This window comes from Bos mutus, chromosome 22, assembly GCF_027580195.1.
Source record: "Bos mutus isolate GX-2022 chromosome 22, NWIPB_WYAK_1.1, whole genome shotgun sequence".
Lineage (NCBI taxonomy): Eukaryota > Metazoa > Chordata > Mammalia > Artiodactyla > Bovidae > Bos > Bos mutus.
In genome coordinates this window covers 44,451,044-44,464,265 of record NC_091638.1, presented here as the reverse complement: position 1 = coordinate 44,464,265, position 13,222 = coordinate 44,451,044, and the positions used below count along the sequence as shown (strand labels likewise).

General features: G+C 41.9%; 1 protein-coding gene across 5 annotated transcripts in view; it reads right to left on the bottom strand.

The window, feature by feature from the left end:
* Positions 1-13,222, bottom strand: part of ARHGEF3 (Rho guanine nucleotide exchange factor 3) — a 312,998-nt gene that overhangs the window by 137,453 nt on the left and 162,323 nt on the right. For all 5 annotated transcript variants that reach the window (XM_070360298.1, XM_070360300.1, XM_070360301.1 and 2 more), the window contains one exon: positions 8,608-8,670. In XM_070360298.1, the coding sequence (XP_070216399.1) occupies positions 8,608-8,670 (63 nt within the window). The remainder of the gene's footprint in view (positions 1-8,607; positions 8,671-13,222) is intronic.

The following is a 13,222-nucleotide window of genomic DNA, read 5'->3' as shown; positions in this document are numbered from 1 at the left end:
ATTAATGAGTTAAAGAAGCCAGTCTGAAAAGAACTGTATGACATTCTGGAAAAGGTAAAACTATGGAGACAGTAAAAAGTTGGGTGGTTGCCAGGGGCTGAGATGAGAGAGAGATGAATAGGCAGAGCACAGAGCATCTTCAGGGCTATTCTGAAGATACCATAATGGATACGTCACTACAAGTGTGTCAAAACCCAGAGAAAGTACACCGAGTGAACCCTGATGTAAACTGTGGACTGTGCTAATACTGATGTGCCAACCTAGGGTCATCTGCTGTCACACTGTACCGCTCCGGTGGGGGATGTTGACACCGGGGGGACACTGCACATGTGTAGGGGCACAGGACATACACTTTCTGCTTCATTTTGCTGTGAACCTAAAACTGCTCTAAAAAACAGACAATTTAAAAGAAGAAAAGCAAATTGCAAAGTAAAACAAAAAAATGACAACACATCTTTACAAAGCCACCGCAAACTCACTTTTGTAGCTCTATCTATCTATATACCTAAATATCTGGGAGGAGACTAAATTAATAACCAGATTATACCTAAGAAGGTAAGTGGGACCATGGATGGTTAATGGGTTGTTAGTTCCACCTCTCTTGTTTGATTTTTTTTTTAATTGTGGGAATATATAAGCAGTGTTACATGTGTAATTAAAAATAAAATTATTTAAAAATATTTACTTTACAACTTATAATAAAATATTCAAAAATAAATTACAGATATAATGACATTTTAAATACTTCAGTATTCATCTTTTAAAAACAAGGACATTTTTCTACCCTAAAACTGTTTTTCAATAGCAGAAAAAGCATAAAAGGTCTTATACTAAAGTACTGGGGTGAGTTAAGTCATTTATTTAAAAAAGCTAAGCTGGTCTCAAAGAAAAACCTAAATAAACACCAAGAGTTGAGAACTGAACTGATTTAATGCTTATAGCAAAGTCTTTCTAAAAACAACATTATCATCATTATCCCCATCCTTTAATTTTATGTAATGTTTTATTTTCCCTCCTTTAAAACACTAACAACCTCATATACCAGCAGGTCAAAATCAATTATATTTATTATATTAAAAAAAATTTTAGTCATTTGAAGTACTAAAGTAATACAGTACAAAGCTTATCATAACAGACTGAGTGTCTTAAACAGGGATTCTTAATCTAAAATCCTCAGAAGCCCAAGGATTGCACGGATTCAATTCAGAGCATCTGTGAGCTTGGATGGAAAAAAAACCCCACTGAAGATCAATTTTACTAACAAGTGAAATTTAGCACTTCCTTTATGAATGGAGACCACAATTCACAGAAGCACTAGCAGACCCATGACGTGGTCACCATAAAAATCACTGTGTTTTCAAATCACAGTGTGGCTGGTGAGGGTATTTCAAAATATCATTTACTCTTATCATTTCATGGAAGGTGTATGAGATGTTGGATTTGTTGCCAGATCTTGTTACTTAATGCACTAATTAAGCACATATGTAACTCTTACCACAATTTTGTTTTTAAATATTTTGATAACTATATTTCAGTAAAAGTGGGTTTTGTTCTAATCATATATTGTATTTTAAGCACATCTAAACAGTCTTGGTGGTGGGGGGAGGTTCATAGGTTTCACAAGACGCAAAAGGTTAAGAACCCCTGGAACTCAACCACCCCTTCCTGTAAACCCATTCTCCCAACGTAACCACTACCCACAATGTAGTGTATGTTCCTCCCTGAGTGTTCCTTCAAGTGGACACATATATACATAACCATCTAGAGGCGTAACTTACAGAGTTATGTGCTCTGTAATCACGCATTACACTTCTATTTTGCAATACATTTACAAGTCTCTATATAATTTAGTCACTCATGCTGTTTCCAGCTTAAGGCTATTATTTTAAAACACTGTAATAAAACTCCTTGTATACATCTCTTTATATTCTGTTTTTTTTTAATTTCATAATCAGTTCTATGTATGGAACATTTGTGACAATGACATCTTCAAATTGAACCACAGAATCAATATTGTATTATGAAATCAACAGCAACAATAGCTAGTGTATTTTGTGCTTACCAAGGGCCAGGTACTATATGCTCTACATGAATTAACTTATTTTAATCCTTATAACTCTAAGGCAAGACACTGCTATGATTTCAGGTTACAGGTAGAGAAACTGAATGTGATTAATCTCTAAACTTCCAAAGTCTGTAATTCTGATGACAAATTCAAACAACTAGGTATACTCAGAATACAGGATCCCTCAATAATCCAGGGCCCCATGGGGGTCACTGAAGGGGGACAAAAGATGATGACTGACACTTTGTCCCATGATCAGCTTCTGAGAGCATGTCCTGAAGCTCCCAGGAATTCCTTTGTCACTGTGCTTTTCAAGAGGTGGATCAAAGAGAAAAGACCATAGTGAATACACTGTGAAATGACAACCACTGACAGCCTAATCGATTAGGCCAAAGGCAAGATAAAGAAGGTAAGTACACCTGCCAATGCAGGAGACCCAGGTTCAACCCCTGGGTGGGGAAGATCCCCTGGAGGAGGAGATGCCTAGGAATTACCATGTATCCCAGAATTCTTGCCTGGGAAATCCTATGCACAGAGGAGCCTGGCGGGCTGTAGTCCATGGGGTCACAAAAAGAGTTGGACACGACTTAGCAACTAAACAACAGTAACAGCAGCAAGACAAAATGTGCCTATGTCAACAATGAGTAGATCTGCCATCAGAGATTTGGGTTGAGACTCAACACAGGATCTCCACTACTGTAGGCCCAGATAATTTCACAGGCAGCAAGACCAGATCGTAATTCCAAAACAGAAAAAAAAAAAAAAATCCATCAGGTTAAATATAAATATGCGCTATTGACAACCCAGTCTCAGGGGCAGGCCTGGTCTCCTCGGTGATAAGAGCATTATTAAAATCTCCCACATAATTCATCAAGGCCTCATGCTGGTCAGGGCAAGGCTAATCTCCCCAGTTAGCAAGTTCCAGAACAGACCAAGAGAAACAAAACCACAGAAATGGTATCTTTTATAATTATCTGGACTCTGCTGAGCAGAGATAAAATAATCCTGCTGCTGTTTCGTGTCTGGTTTAACACGTCCTAGCAAAGAAACGTCATTTAGCTTCACTGAGATAGGAAAGCTTTTCCCCCTTCTCATGTGTCAACTCTTGTGCGCTGAGCATCCATGTAACAGGGTCAGTAATTGGAAAGCACAGGTTATAGTACTCTGAAGGGGCATGGTCATAAACCTCAAAGCTGGGTTGCCAAAAACACCAGCTCAACGTCCTGTCCATCATCCATCACCAGAAGCCCTGGAGTCAAATGCTTTCTCCTTCCTGTGCTAGAGGCAGCATGGAGAAGCTGTGGGAGCCAGCTCTTCCGGCCTTGAATCTACAAGAATGTGGGGTTTTGAGCAAATTTCTTATTTCTCCAAGCTTCAGTTTTCTCATCTACAAAAAGGGTATGATAACATCCATGATCAGAGGACTGCTGTGAGGGTTAAATGGGTCTCATCCCAACCCCAGTTATAGTTCAGCCACCTGCTCCTGTGGGGAAGCCCCGCCACATGGAAAGGATGCCCCACCACCAACTCCACCACTACCAGTCCCTCCCTGCCAGGTTAGAGATCCTGGGCTCTGAAAGGGCAACAGGAGGGGCTCCTGCCAAAGAGTGGGGTTAGCAAATGTCCCACATAAAGCCACACTTAGCAAGGGACCAGCGATATAGCTGAAAGAGAATGTGGGAAAGAAAACTGAGAACAATCTCCCATTCCAAGTTTCCACATGAGAGAGGCTCAAATGCTCTGAACTGAATTTCTACCTCTCACTGCCAGAAGGAGTATAAACCTGTGAACAGGTTTAAAACATATTCATTCCCTTTTAGCCAGGAAATTTATATTTTATCCTACTGATACAAGAATCACACAAAGATATTCTTGGATGCCCATCAGTGGTATTTGTAATAGTAAAAAACTGCAACTTATCTAACTATCCAAGGAAAGACTGGCTAAATAAACTTGGTGCATCCATTTGACAAAGTATGGTTATTTAAAATAATGTTATTGAAGAATGTTTCAGGTTGTGGTGACATGATTTCAATATAGTAAATGGAAAATACAGGAATAAATTAATATGTGTTATGATCACCATTAAAACTGCATGCTTACATAAACTTTAAAAGTCAGTTGATAACATATGTGCTATTTAGGGCTACATGTACATAGCAAGTTTATAGAAAGGGAAGGCAACAATAAACATTAAACACAGCAAAGCAAGGGATTTTTTTAAGGGCCTGTGGCGTCGTTAAGGGCACATGTCTTTAGTTGCATTTGGTAGCTACCTGGAATTTTACATTATCCTTTATACCACTTTGCCTGAAATATTTCATAATTGAAAAGTTTTAAGTGAGTGTGTATATAACTCTAGAAAGTTAATACATTAAAATGTAGCCACTACTTTGAGGTAAGAGTATAGTGAATTCTAGTGCTCACATTTTCCAAATCTGCAACAAAGAACATATACTCCTTTTTATCTTTTACACTGTTTCTTCATTGGAAACTGTTCTTAGGCCTATCCCAACATTTGTATATTTTTTGATAAAGGATGTTTGATGCTAAGCAGTGCCCTGCATCAGGGTCACACCTGGCTCTTCGGCCAAGTGCCTTGCTTGAGGGACCATGAAACCCAGCTCTTTACTCGGGAGTCTCTCGCCCCCTCGAATTCAAACGAGAAAAGTGCTGTGGGGGAAGCGATGTCCCTGAAACCATCCCACTCATATCCTCTGACGTGAGAGAAGATTTGTAGGCGGCTTCTGGGAGCATTCTCCACTCTGCAAATTGTTCTCAAAAGTGTTAAAAAATATAGTCTGCTTCCCCCCCCCCCTCTGGAATAGTTTGTGTTTTATCCTGCCAGGAAGCCGGGGGCTCAGCCAGTGGACTGCGTAAAGTGGTGGGAAAAAAATAGAGACCAATTATACTGTCCAATAGTGTGGACTCTCCAGTCACAATTCATTTTTCACCAAGTGCTGGAAGTGGAGGGTGGGAGAATAATTCTGCGGAGATATGTCACCATGCCTTAGGACCCTTCCAGTTTCCTTTTTAAGAGGAATTCCTCACTTGGGGTGTTGGCTGGGCTCTGTGAGACCCATAAAATCATATGTCAATCTTGTAAAATTGTCTGGAGCCCAGTGCTATCATCAGATTCTCAAGAGTCCATGACACACCCGGCCCTCAAACAACAGGATCCCTGTTCTGTAAGGGACACTCTTTCCTTAGCTTACCCACTCCTGTTTGGTCTCTAAGTTCAAGTTCAATAGGAGGTTGCAGAGGAGTTCAGAAGGAAAACCTTTCGCAGGCACGTACCAGAATTGTCATCTGAGGCTTTAAAATAAAGCAAGATATCAACGAGAATATTTGGTGTTATCCACACTCAGACACCAATATGTGCTTTTAATCAAAAGGGGAAAGTTTTTGTGTTAATACTTCCCAACTTTAGGCCACAGATATATTTCTAGAACGGGGGTACATGTGTTGAATTCCACATACACACTGGGAAGATCCACTCTTTTCATTGTTGTTAAAATTCACTAACCAATAAGTATTTATGAAGAGCTCATTGTACAGCATTGGGCTAGGACTCAATGGAAACTTGACCCCCAAAGATCCCTGTCCCCAGTTAAGCAACTTCATGTTCAAGCATACATCTGGTGACCGTCTTTCCACTTATGAAGTGGAATCAAAATTGAGAGTTACTAATATTACTTTCCCAAGCCCTCACATCTTCCGGTGTGAGTCATCCACTGGAACCCACCTTTTTTTCAGATACTTTCCACTACACATAGAAATAGGCTCAAAACAACTCTTCATTAATGCTGCTGTGACTCTACTGAACATCACCATTTAAAAAGCACCTTTGGGGAGACTACAAAGCCATTTATTTATTAATTTATGGGACTCAGATATTTACTCAGACATTGCAGCCTTTATGGCTACAATTTTCTCATGAGTGGCTCTATCCACTAGTTCATTCAACTCGTCTCTACCAAATACCTGTTAGGTGCAAGGCACTGAAAATCAGTAGTACTTCCTCTATGGCCACATGTGTATCTGCCACATACCCCATCATCTCTGTACAGCCTGGACTGTCAGTAAACTTGCAAAACACCAGTTTTCATGTCCTCCAACAGCTTCTAGGATTCTTTTAAGCTTTATAATGATTATAATATCACATGATAATATTTGGAGGAAACTGTCCAGGTTCTGGAATCTGTTTGCCAAGAAACAGGAAAAAATAACAGAGAAATCAGAAAGGAGTTTGGCCACAGGTGAATCCCTAAGCATAAAGGTAGACTCTTCCATGAAAGTCTCTTTACTGTGACAAAACATGATACGATATGGTTAAGAGATACAGCAAGGGAGGGAGATGTATCTTTTGTGGCTGTGTAAAGACCTGCTGCTGCTGCTAAGTCACTTCAGTCATGTTCAACTCTGTGAGACCCCCACAGATGGCAGCCCACCAGGCTCCCCTGTCCCTGGGATTCTCCAGGCAAGAACACTGGAGTGGGTTGCCATTTCCTCCACCAATGCATGAAAGTGAAAAGTCAAAGTGAAGTCGCTCAGTCGTGTCAGACTCTTAGCGACCCCATGGACTGCAGCCTTCCAGGCTCCTCCGTCCATGGGATTTTTCAGGCAAGAGTACTGGAGTGGGGTGCCATCGCCTTCTATGTGCATAAGGAGAAAAGACATCAAATAATTCATTATATGAGCTTAGATGACTCTGATCAGAAGGTAAGCTCATGGATGCCGATCAACATGAAAACCAAATCAGAACTCATGATTGCAAATAATCCTTTCATATAAAAGAGTTTAGTAGTTCTTTGAATAAACCTTCTAGAGACGTGTTTTTCTGAAAAATAAACATAGTTCAGGAAAAAACATAGGATGAGGAATGATCTTAGAAATGATCTAGGTTAAAGTCTTATTAAATCACTACACTTCCCTGGGCTTCTACTTTTTCATTTTCAAATTGAGGGGACTGGATATATGACGGCTAAGGGCTCTATATATTCTGAACACCAATCATTCTAATAATTGCCACAAAATTAAAAACATTTGCTAACACCAAAAAACTCGTTGTCAATAAATAAAGTTTCAAAGACTTCACTTGTCAACAATAAAAGGTTCAATGAGTAAGAAGAAGCTGGCCACACAGCTTCTTCCAGTAAGCAAGAATAACATCGTCTTTTTTGTCCTATTACCATAGCAACAGAATAAACTGGTCCAACCCACCAATATGATGGGCTAAAGACTGGAACAAACACCATGTGGTAAATAAAGATGTGCGAATACATTTACCTAGCTAGCGCAGGCTCCCTCCACCACAGCTATGTTCATCATAGAAAACTCTGCCGCAATTAAAAATAACTAAGAGAGCATTGCTTATATGGGTAAACAAATGTTATCCAGTGAGAACCCAGTAATCTGTGTTCAACAGAGCTTCACATTTTTACAATGGTTTAAAGACTGTATCTCAAAATTGTTTTTAAACAGATGAGGCCCATAGAGAGGAACTGACTTGCCCAACATTACATCATTAGTTACAGACAGAGCCAGCACCATGATCCAGTTCTTAATTCTTAGCATAGAAGCTTCATCTCACAACAGTGGGTTTTGCAGTGTCTGTGGAGGAGGAGGACCAGGCCCTAATGTTAGATGGATCCACCATGCATGCATGAAGATTAAAGTTCCAGGGAGTGTGAACGATGAACAGACATGGGGAGCACAGCGGAGGCCAGAACCCTGACCCCCCGGCCCTAGACAATGAGAGCACCAGCTGCCCGGGGAGCCTCCCCAACTGTGTCACTGGGGAGACAAGGAGGCCACACAAAGAAAACTACTGAAATTCAGCACCCAAAGATGTGGGCCTGAAAAAATCCAAGAAAGCTTTTGACTTCTGTCATCACTAGCACAGTTACTAGGTCACTCAAACATCTTTTGCAAACTTCCGCTTTTAAAGGAAAATATAGTGAGGTTAACATTTGGTGAGTTGTCTACTATGTACCAGGCTATGCAGTTGGTACTCTCACTTTGATTGTTTTGTGTGATCCTCACAACAATTCTGTTAAGTCTTTTCCTCATGAGAAAACAGGAGAAGATAGGTGTCATACAAATCTAAGTATAGAATCTTCATTCAAACTAAGCTGCTGAAACCAAAGCCATTCCCTCAGCCATGCTGCCAGACACTTCTTCTGGCCTTTGAGCCATGCAGTGGCTTGAGTCAGGACAATCTGCCAACTTCCTCCGAAGGGGACACACCTTTAGTACTCAGTCTCTAATGCGGCACAGCGGCCTTTATCTAGATTCTATCCAGACGCACTGATTTCATCGTTCATTTTATGAGACAAGCAATAAACAAGTGGCTTGGAAGTTTAAGCTGGCCACACAGCTTCTTCCAGTAAAAAAAAAAAAATTTTTAACATTTCCCCGCAAGATCCCAACCTCTGTAACTGAATCCTGGGAGCCCACCTAAAGCCCATAGCATGTTAACAAATACATTCAGAGATGAGAGGTGTTCCCATGGCAGGGGATGTAGGAAGGACTGTACTTACACTTATATCGAGACTACAAAGGCTAACCGCATCTTCATCCTGGGTGCTCTGCTTCCGTTTCCGCTGTGAAACAAATAATAAAACAAAGTTCAAATGTAAACAAGGATTATGACTTTGATTAAGGAAAGAAAAAAATGCAATCAAATAGCACATGTAATCCTTATCATTTCTACCATGTTACGCAAAACCTTAGACCGAGTTCTAAGAAAGCCTAAGAAATTACAGGAAACGATTAAGCTCTGGGATAACTTGTTTCCATTATTGTTCTTAGTCAAGCTGCTACAGTTTGTTTCTCTTTATAGTTTCTTTTCTTCTAAATGTTTCTGTATAACAAGACTTAGAAATTTAGACACAGAGTTCAGATTTTTATTAACATGGAAGAAGACATGAGACTGGAAATAATCTAATTCACTTAAAGATATTCCATTTTTAGCGCTGCTTTGTACTTGTGTAAGTTAAATTTGTTCTAAACTTCATCCAGGGTGCTGATGTCATCACAGAACCAGAAAGTTGGAAAGAACCTTAGACATCTCCAACCTTCCCATTTTAGAGCCATAAACACTAAGACTCAGAAGAGTCACTATTGGAACTGAAGAAAACTATATTTGAAATGAACTTATGACCATGGAAGTCTATGGGGTTGGAAAAATGTATTATCCTCTGTATAAAAAGAAAAGAAATTCCATTCGCAAACACAATCAAGCTCTTCAGAGACACATTTACTTCTCTTCTGCATCTCTAGCCTAACCAATCAAGTAAGTATTTCTCGAGTCTCTAATGTGTGACTTGCTAAGTCCCCTACTTGGCAGAAAGCTGCCGACTGACCGGAATCCCTGGTATGAGGTTACAGTGGAGTGGTATGAGAGACAGTTGGAGCCTTCAGCCCTCAGAGAAGTTTATCACCTCCTGCCCTTTCTCCTCTATTAGATGATGAGTGTGAACACAGGCAGATGCTGGAAAGCACCCAGTCCTTATCTGTCCTTGGCTATCTCACTATAACTCTTCTATTATTTCTTTAGCTCAACAAAGATTTGTTGAGCACCTATTATGCACGACTTAGTAACTCAGACGGTAAAGCGTCTGCCTGCAATGCAGGAAATCAGGGTTCAATTCCTGGGTCAGGAAGATCCCCTGGAGAAGGAAATGGCAATTCACTCCAGCACTCTTGCCTGGAAAATCCCATGGACGGAGGAGCCTGATAGGCTACAGTCCATGGGGTTGCAAAGAGTCGGACACAACTGAGCGACTTCACTTTCACTTTCACTTTATTATGCACCAGGTCCTGTGTTTGCTCCCAGGAATGCCGAGATTGGCAACTTCCCTAGTTAAGGAGCTCACATTAACTCACGTAATTATCATATTCCTGTAAGAGACACAGACTCTGGTGTGATTATAAGGCAGTAAGATCCAATTATCCTAGGGAAAGTCACTTCACTTGCCTGAGTCACCCTTTCTCAACTCTAAGGTGGAGGTGGTAACATAAGCTTTTATTCTCCAGCAGGGAGAAATAAATACAGTGATGTGTGTTAGCACACAGCAGAGTGCCTGGTGCACAGTAAGTGCTCAGCCTGTGGGCTGGAGGGCTCTGGAGCACAGTGAGGCAGTAATCAGCTTGGCCTTGGTGGGAGCTGGGGGTGTTTTCTCAGAGGAGGAGGCATTTGAACAGGTCTGATGAATGAATTAAGAGTTTGCCTGACACAGATGGGGAGGAGACTGGGGCCTCTTTTCCGTCACCAGCTACCTAGATGTTTCAAATCCTAAAGGTTAACATGGTTCCATACAGAGTATGGAGTGCTAGATCCCATACATCATTCCACTTGAGCAGGGGAAGAATTTAGAGATCCAATGCTAGGAGCCAGGATCCTCAATCAGCCATTCTGAGATAATATCCAAGAATCTTCCCTAACAAGTTCACCATGTGATTGGTGATTGTTAGGGAGCCAAATACTCCACTCATGGGCTTTGGGGGAGTCCCAAGAGGATGCTGAAAGCTGCTTGTCATTTGGGGGAGGGGGCTGCTTCATGTTTGTGTAGGGACATGACCCATACTGATTCATCATTCAGTTACAATTAAAAGCGGCACTGTGGTGTCATTGAGTATTTATATGGTGACTTTTGGAGGTGAGTATGGCAAGGTATTACCATTCTACAGGTAAATAAATTGAAGTTAGGAGAGATAAACAAATGGCTCCCAAGTTACACGGCTATGGTATAATACCCTGAATCCAAGATTCTAATTCCTAGGGCAAAACCCTTCATACACACACGCACACACCCCATTTAAAGCACACTTGGCAAACAGGTTATGACTCATTTGCCATTCGGAATGCCTGGCAGTGTCTCCCTTGAGTGCTGTATTGAGAAGGATTTCACAGCACAGCAAGTGAGGGAAGGCTGCAATCAATCAGTAACGTGTGCTGGGGTAAAAGAGTAGGGAAATCTGCGCTGGTGCCCTGCCACCCAGGACAACCTATGCCATTTCCTGAGCCTGGCTTCTCTTGCCTTGGGAGGCTACAGAATTAGACCTTCAATCTTGGGAAATCCCATGAGAGGGCGGAGGCTCTGGGGTGTTATCTGTAAAGTGGTCATTAACCACCAGGTCAGGCTGTCCTGAGGATTACAGAAGATATGTATACAGGACCTGGAATGACGGCTGGCACATGGTAACGGCACAATAAATGCTGGCTCCCGGGTTTACCCAAACTGTAAGCTACAGAGATGTGTGCCGCGACCTGGTGTTGTTAGATTACAGAGTTTTATGATGCTGCAGGTCCATTTTGAGGGCTCAATGATTTTGTCAACATGACACATTTACAGTGGCCTGTTACCCCCAAAATCCCACCCTAGTGAAGGACAGAGGACACTAACAGAGGCTCTTTCTCTCATGGGCATGCAGCCCTCTCCAGACCAACTCAATATACCACCGAGGGTTGGAACACAGCCTCCTAAGCATCACTAACCTCAGATGCTTCTATGTACCAAGAGCCAAATGCAGAAGACAAAAGTCCTCTAGTGGCCTTTAAAGTAAGCCACAGCCGGTTAACCTGGGATAGAAAGATCTCCTTAAGAAACCCACCCATTTTACAAAGTAAAATCTGCATGGATTATCAAAGTGGGTGTTCTTTTCAATTTCCATTGCACAGGGTGTTAACTGACCACAGTCAGCAACACAGAAGGAGTCTGCAGTTTAAACTTTGGGCCCAGTGCAAACACGTCACAGGGTCACTAGGTCATGTGCTCATTCGCTATGTTCACCGAGCACTTCCGATGTGCGAGGCCCTGCTCTGGGTGCTAGGATCCAGCAGCGAACGAGCCAGGCATGCTCCCTTCCCACTAACTGGGAATAAAAAGAAAACAACATATTTTAGACTGTGATCTCTGCCGTGAGTGACTCAGACAAGCTGCAGAGACAGAGACCAGCAGGAGAGACTCACTTCAGAGAGATACTTTAATTTTCTGTTTTCGGGTTGACTTTCTCATGAGACGCAAGCACACAGAGGCAGGATTTGGTCTGTCATGATCACATTCTTAGAACAGGCTACAGTACCTGGTACCTAGCCAACTCCCCCAGAAGAGTGTTTCTTCATTTCTTGTTGTTGTTGATACTTCTGACCCCGCTGCCTTTGAGAAGCTTGTCTTCTTCACTATTATCCAACTTCGGGGAAGGAGGGCACGGTGGAGGGGAACAAATGGGTACCCATTCCACCAGCCCAGCACCACCCTTCCGTGCGCATCAGAAGTCATGGAGAGATGACCCGGGGCAGCTCCGAGGGAGGAAGAACTGTGTGTCTCAAACACCTGCATTTACATACTTGGTCTCATGGGTTCTCAGCCTGTTTGAAGAGCCAGAGACCCACCCTGTTATTCTCGTCCCAGTCACTGAGGCGAATGCACAGTCCACTTCCCTTTCAACTATGAAAAACAGTGCACCGTGGGTGAGCCCAGGGACTGTGCTGGAGTCTGGGCTCTCTGATTTGAGTGCATAACTTAAAACCCCAGCGTCCTGTGCTGAGCAGCAGGTCAATGAATAATCTCTGAATGAGTGACTAAAAAAAGAATAAATAAAGGAGGCCCGTGTTCTTGGGGCGACACCCTTCCCTTCCGCTAACCACCTGGCTGCCAAAATTAAATCAAAACCTCAAAAGCAAAGATCACTGAAGGCTAAAATTCTTCAACCTCAAATTTCCTTGGGGACTCAAAACATGCAAGTTCATGCTGTAATTTTTGCTTTTCAAATAAGAGACTCTTTTTCTTAACCAGCAGGGGCATTTATTTTCCTTAAATTATACAGATAAGTTTAAAAAAAATGACAACTTTTAACAATTACAATTTTAACAATAAGTTAAAAAAAAAATTCAGACGTTGGTCCAAGTGGAACACTGGTGATTTTCACTCCTAATGTGAGAAGAAGTGTCAGGTCTGTTCAAGGGTGAGGCACACCCATGACTAGGCAGCAAGCATGCACTTCCCTGAGTAACACCATGCACACCCAGGCTCTGTGCTTCAGGAGCAACGAGTCCAGGATTGATAACAGCCCAACTGAAATGAAACAGCTGGCTGAATCCAACCATAAGCGACCTGATTTGGCATCTGAACCCTTTTTCTGAACACCTAT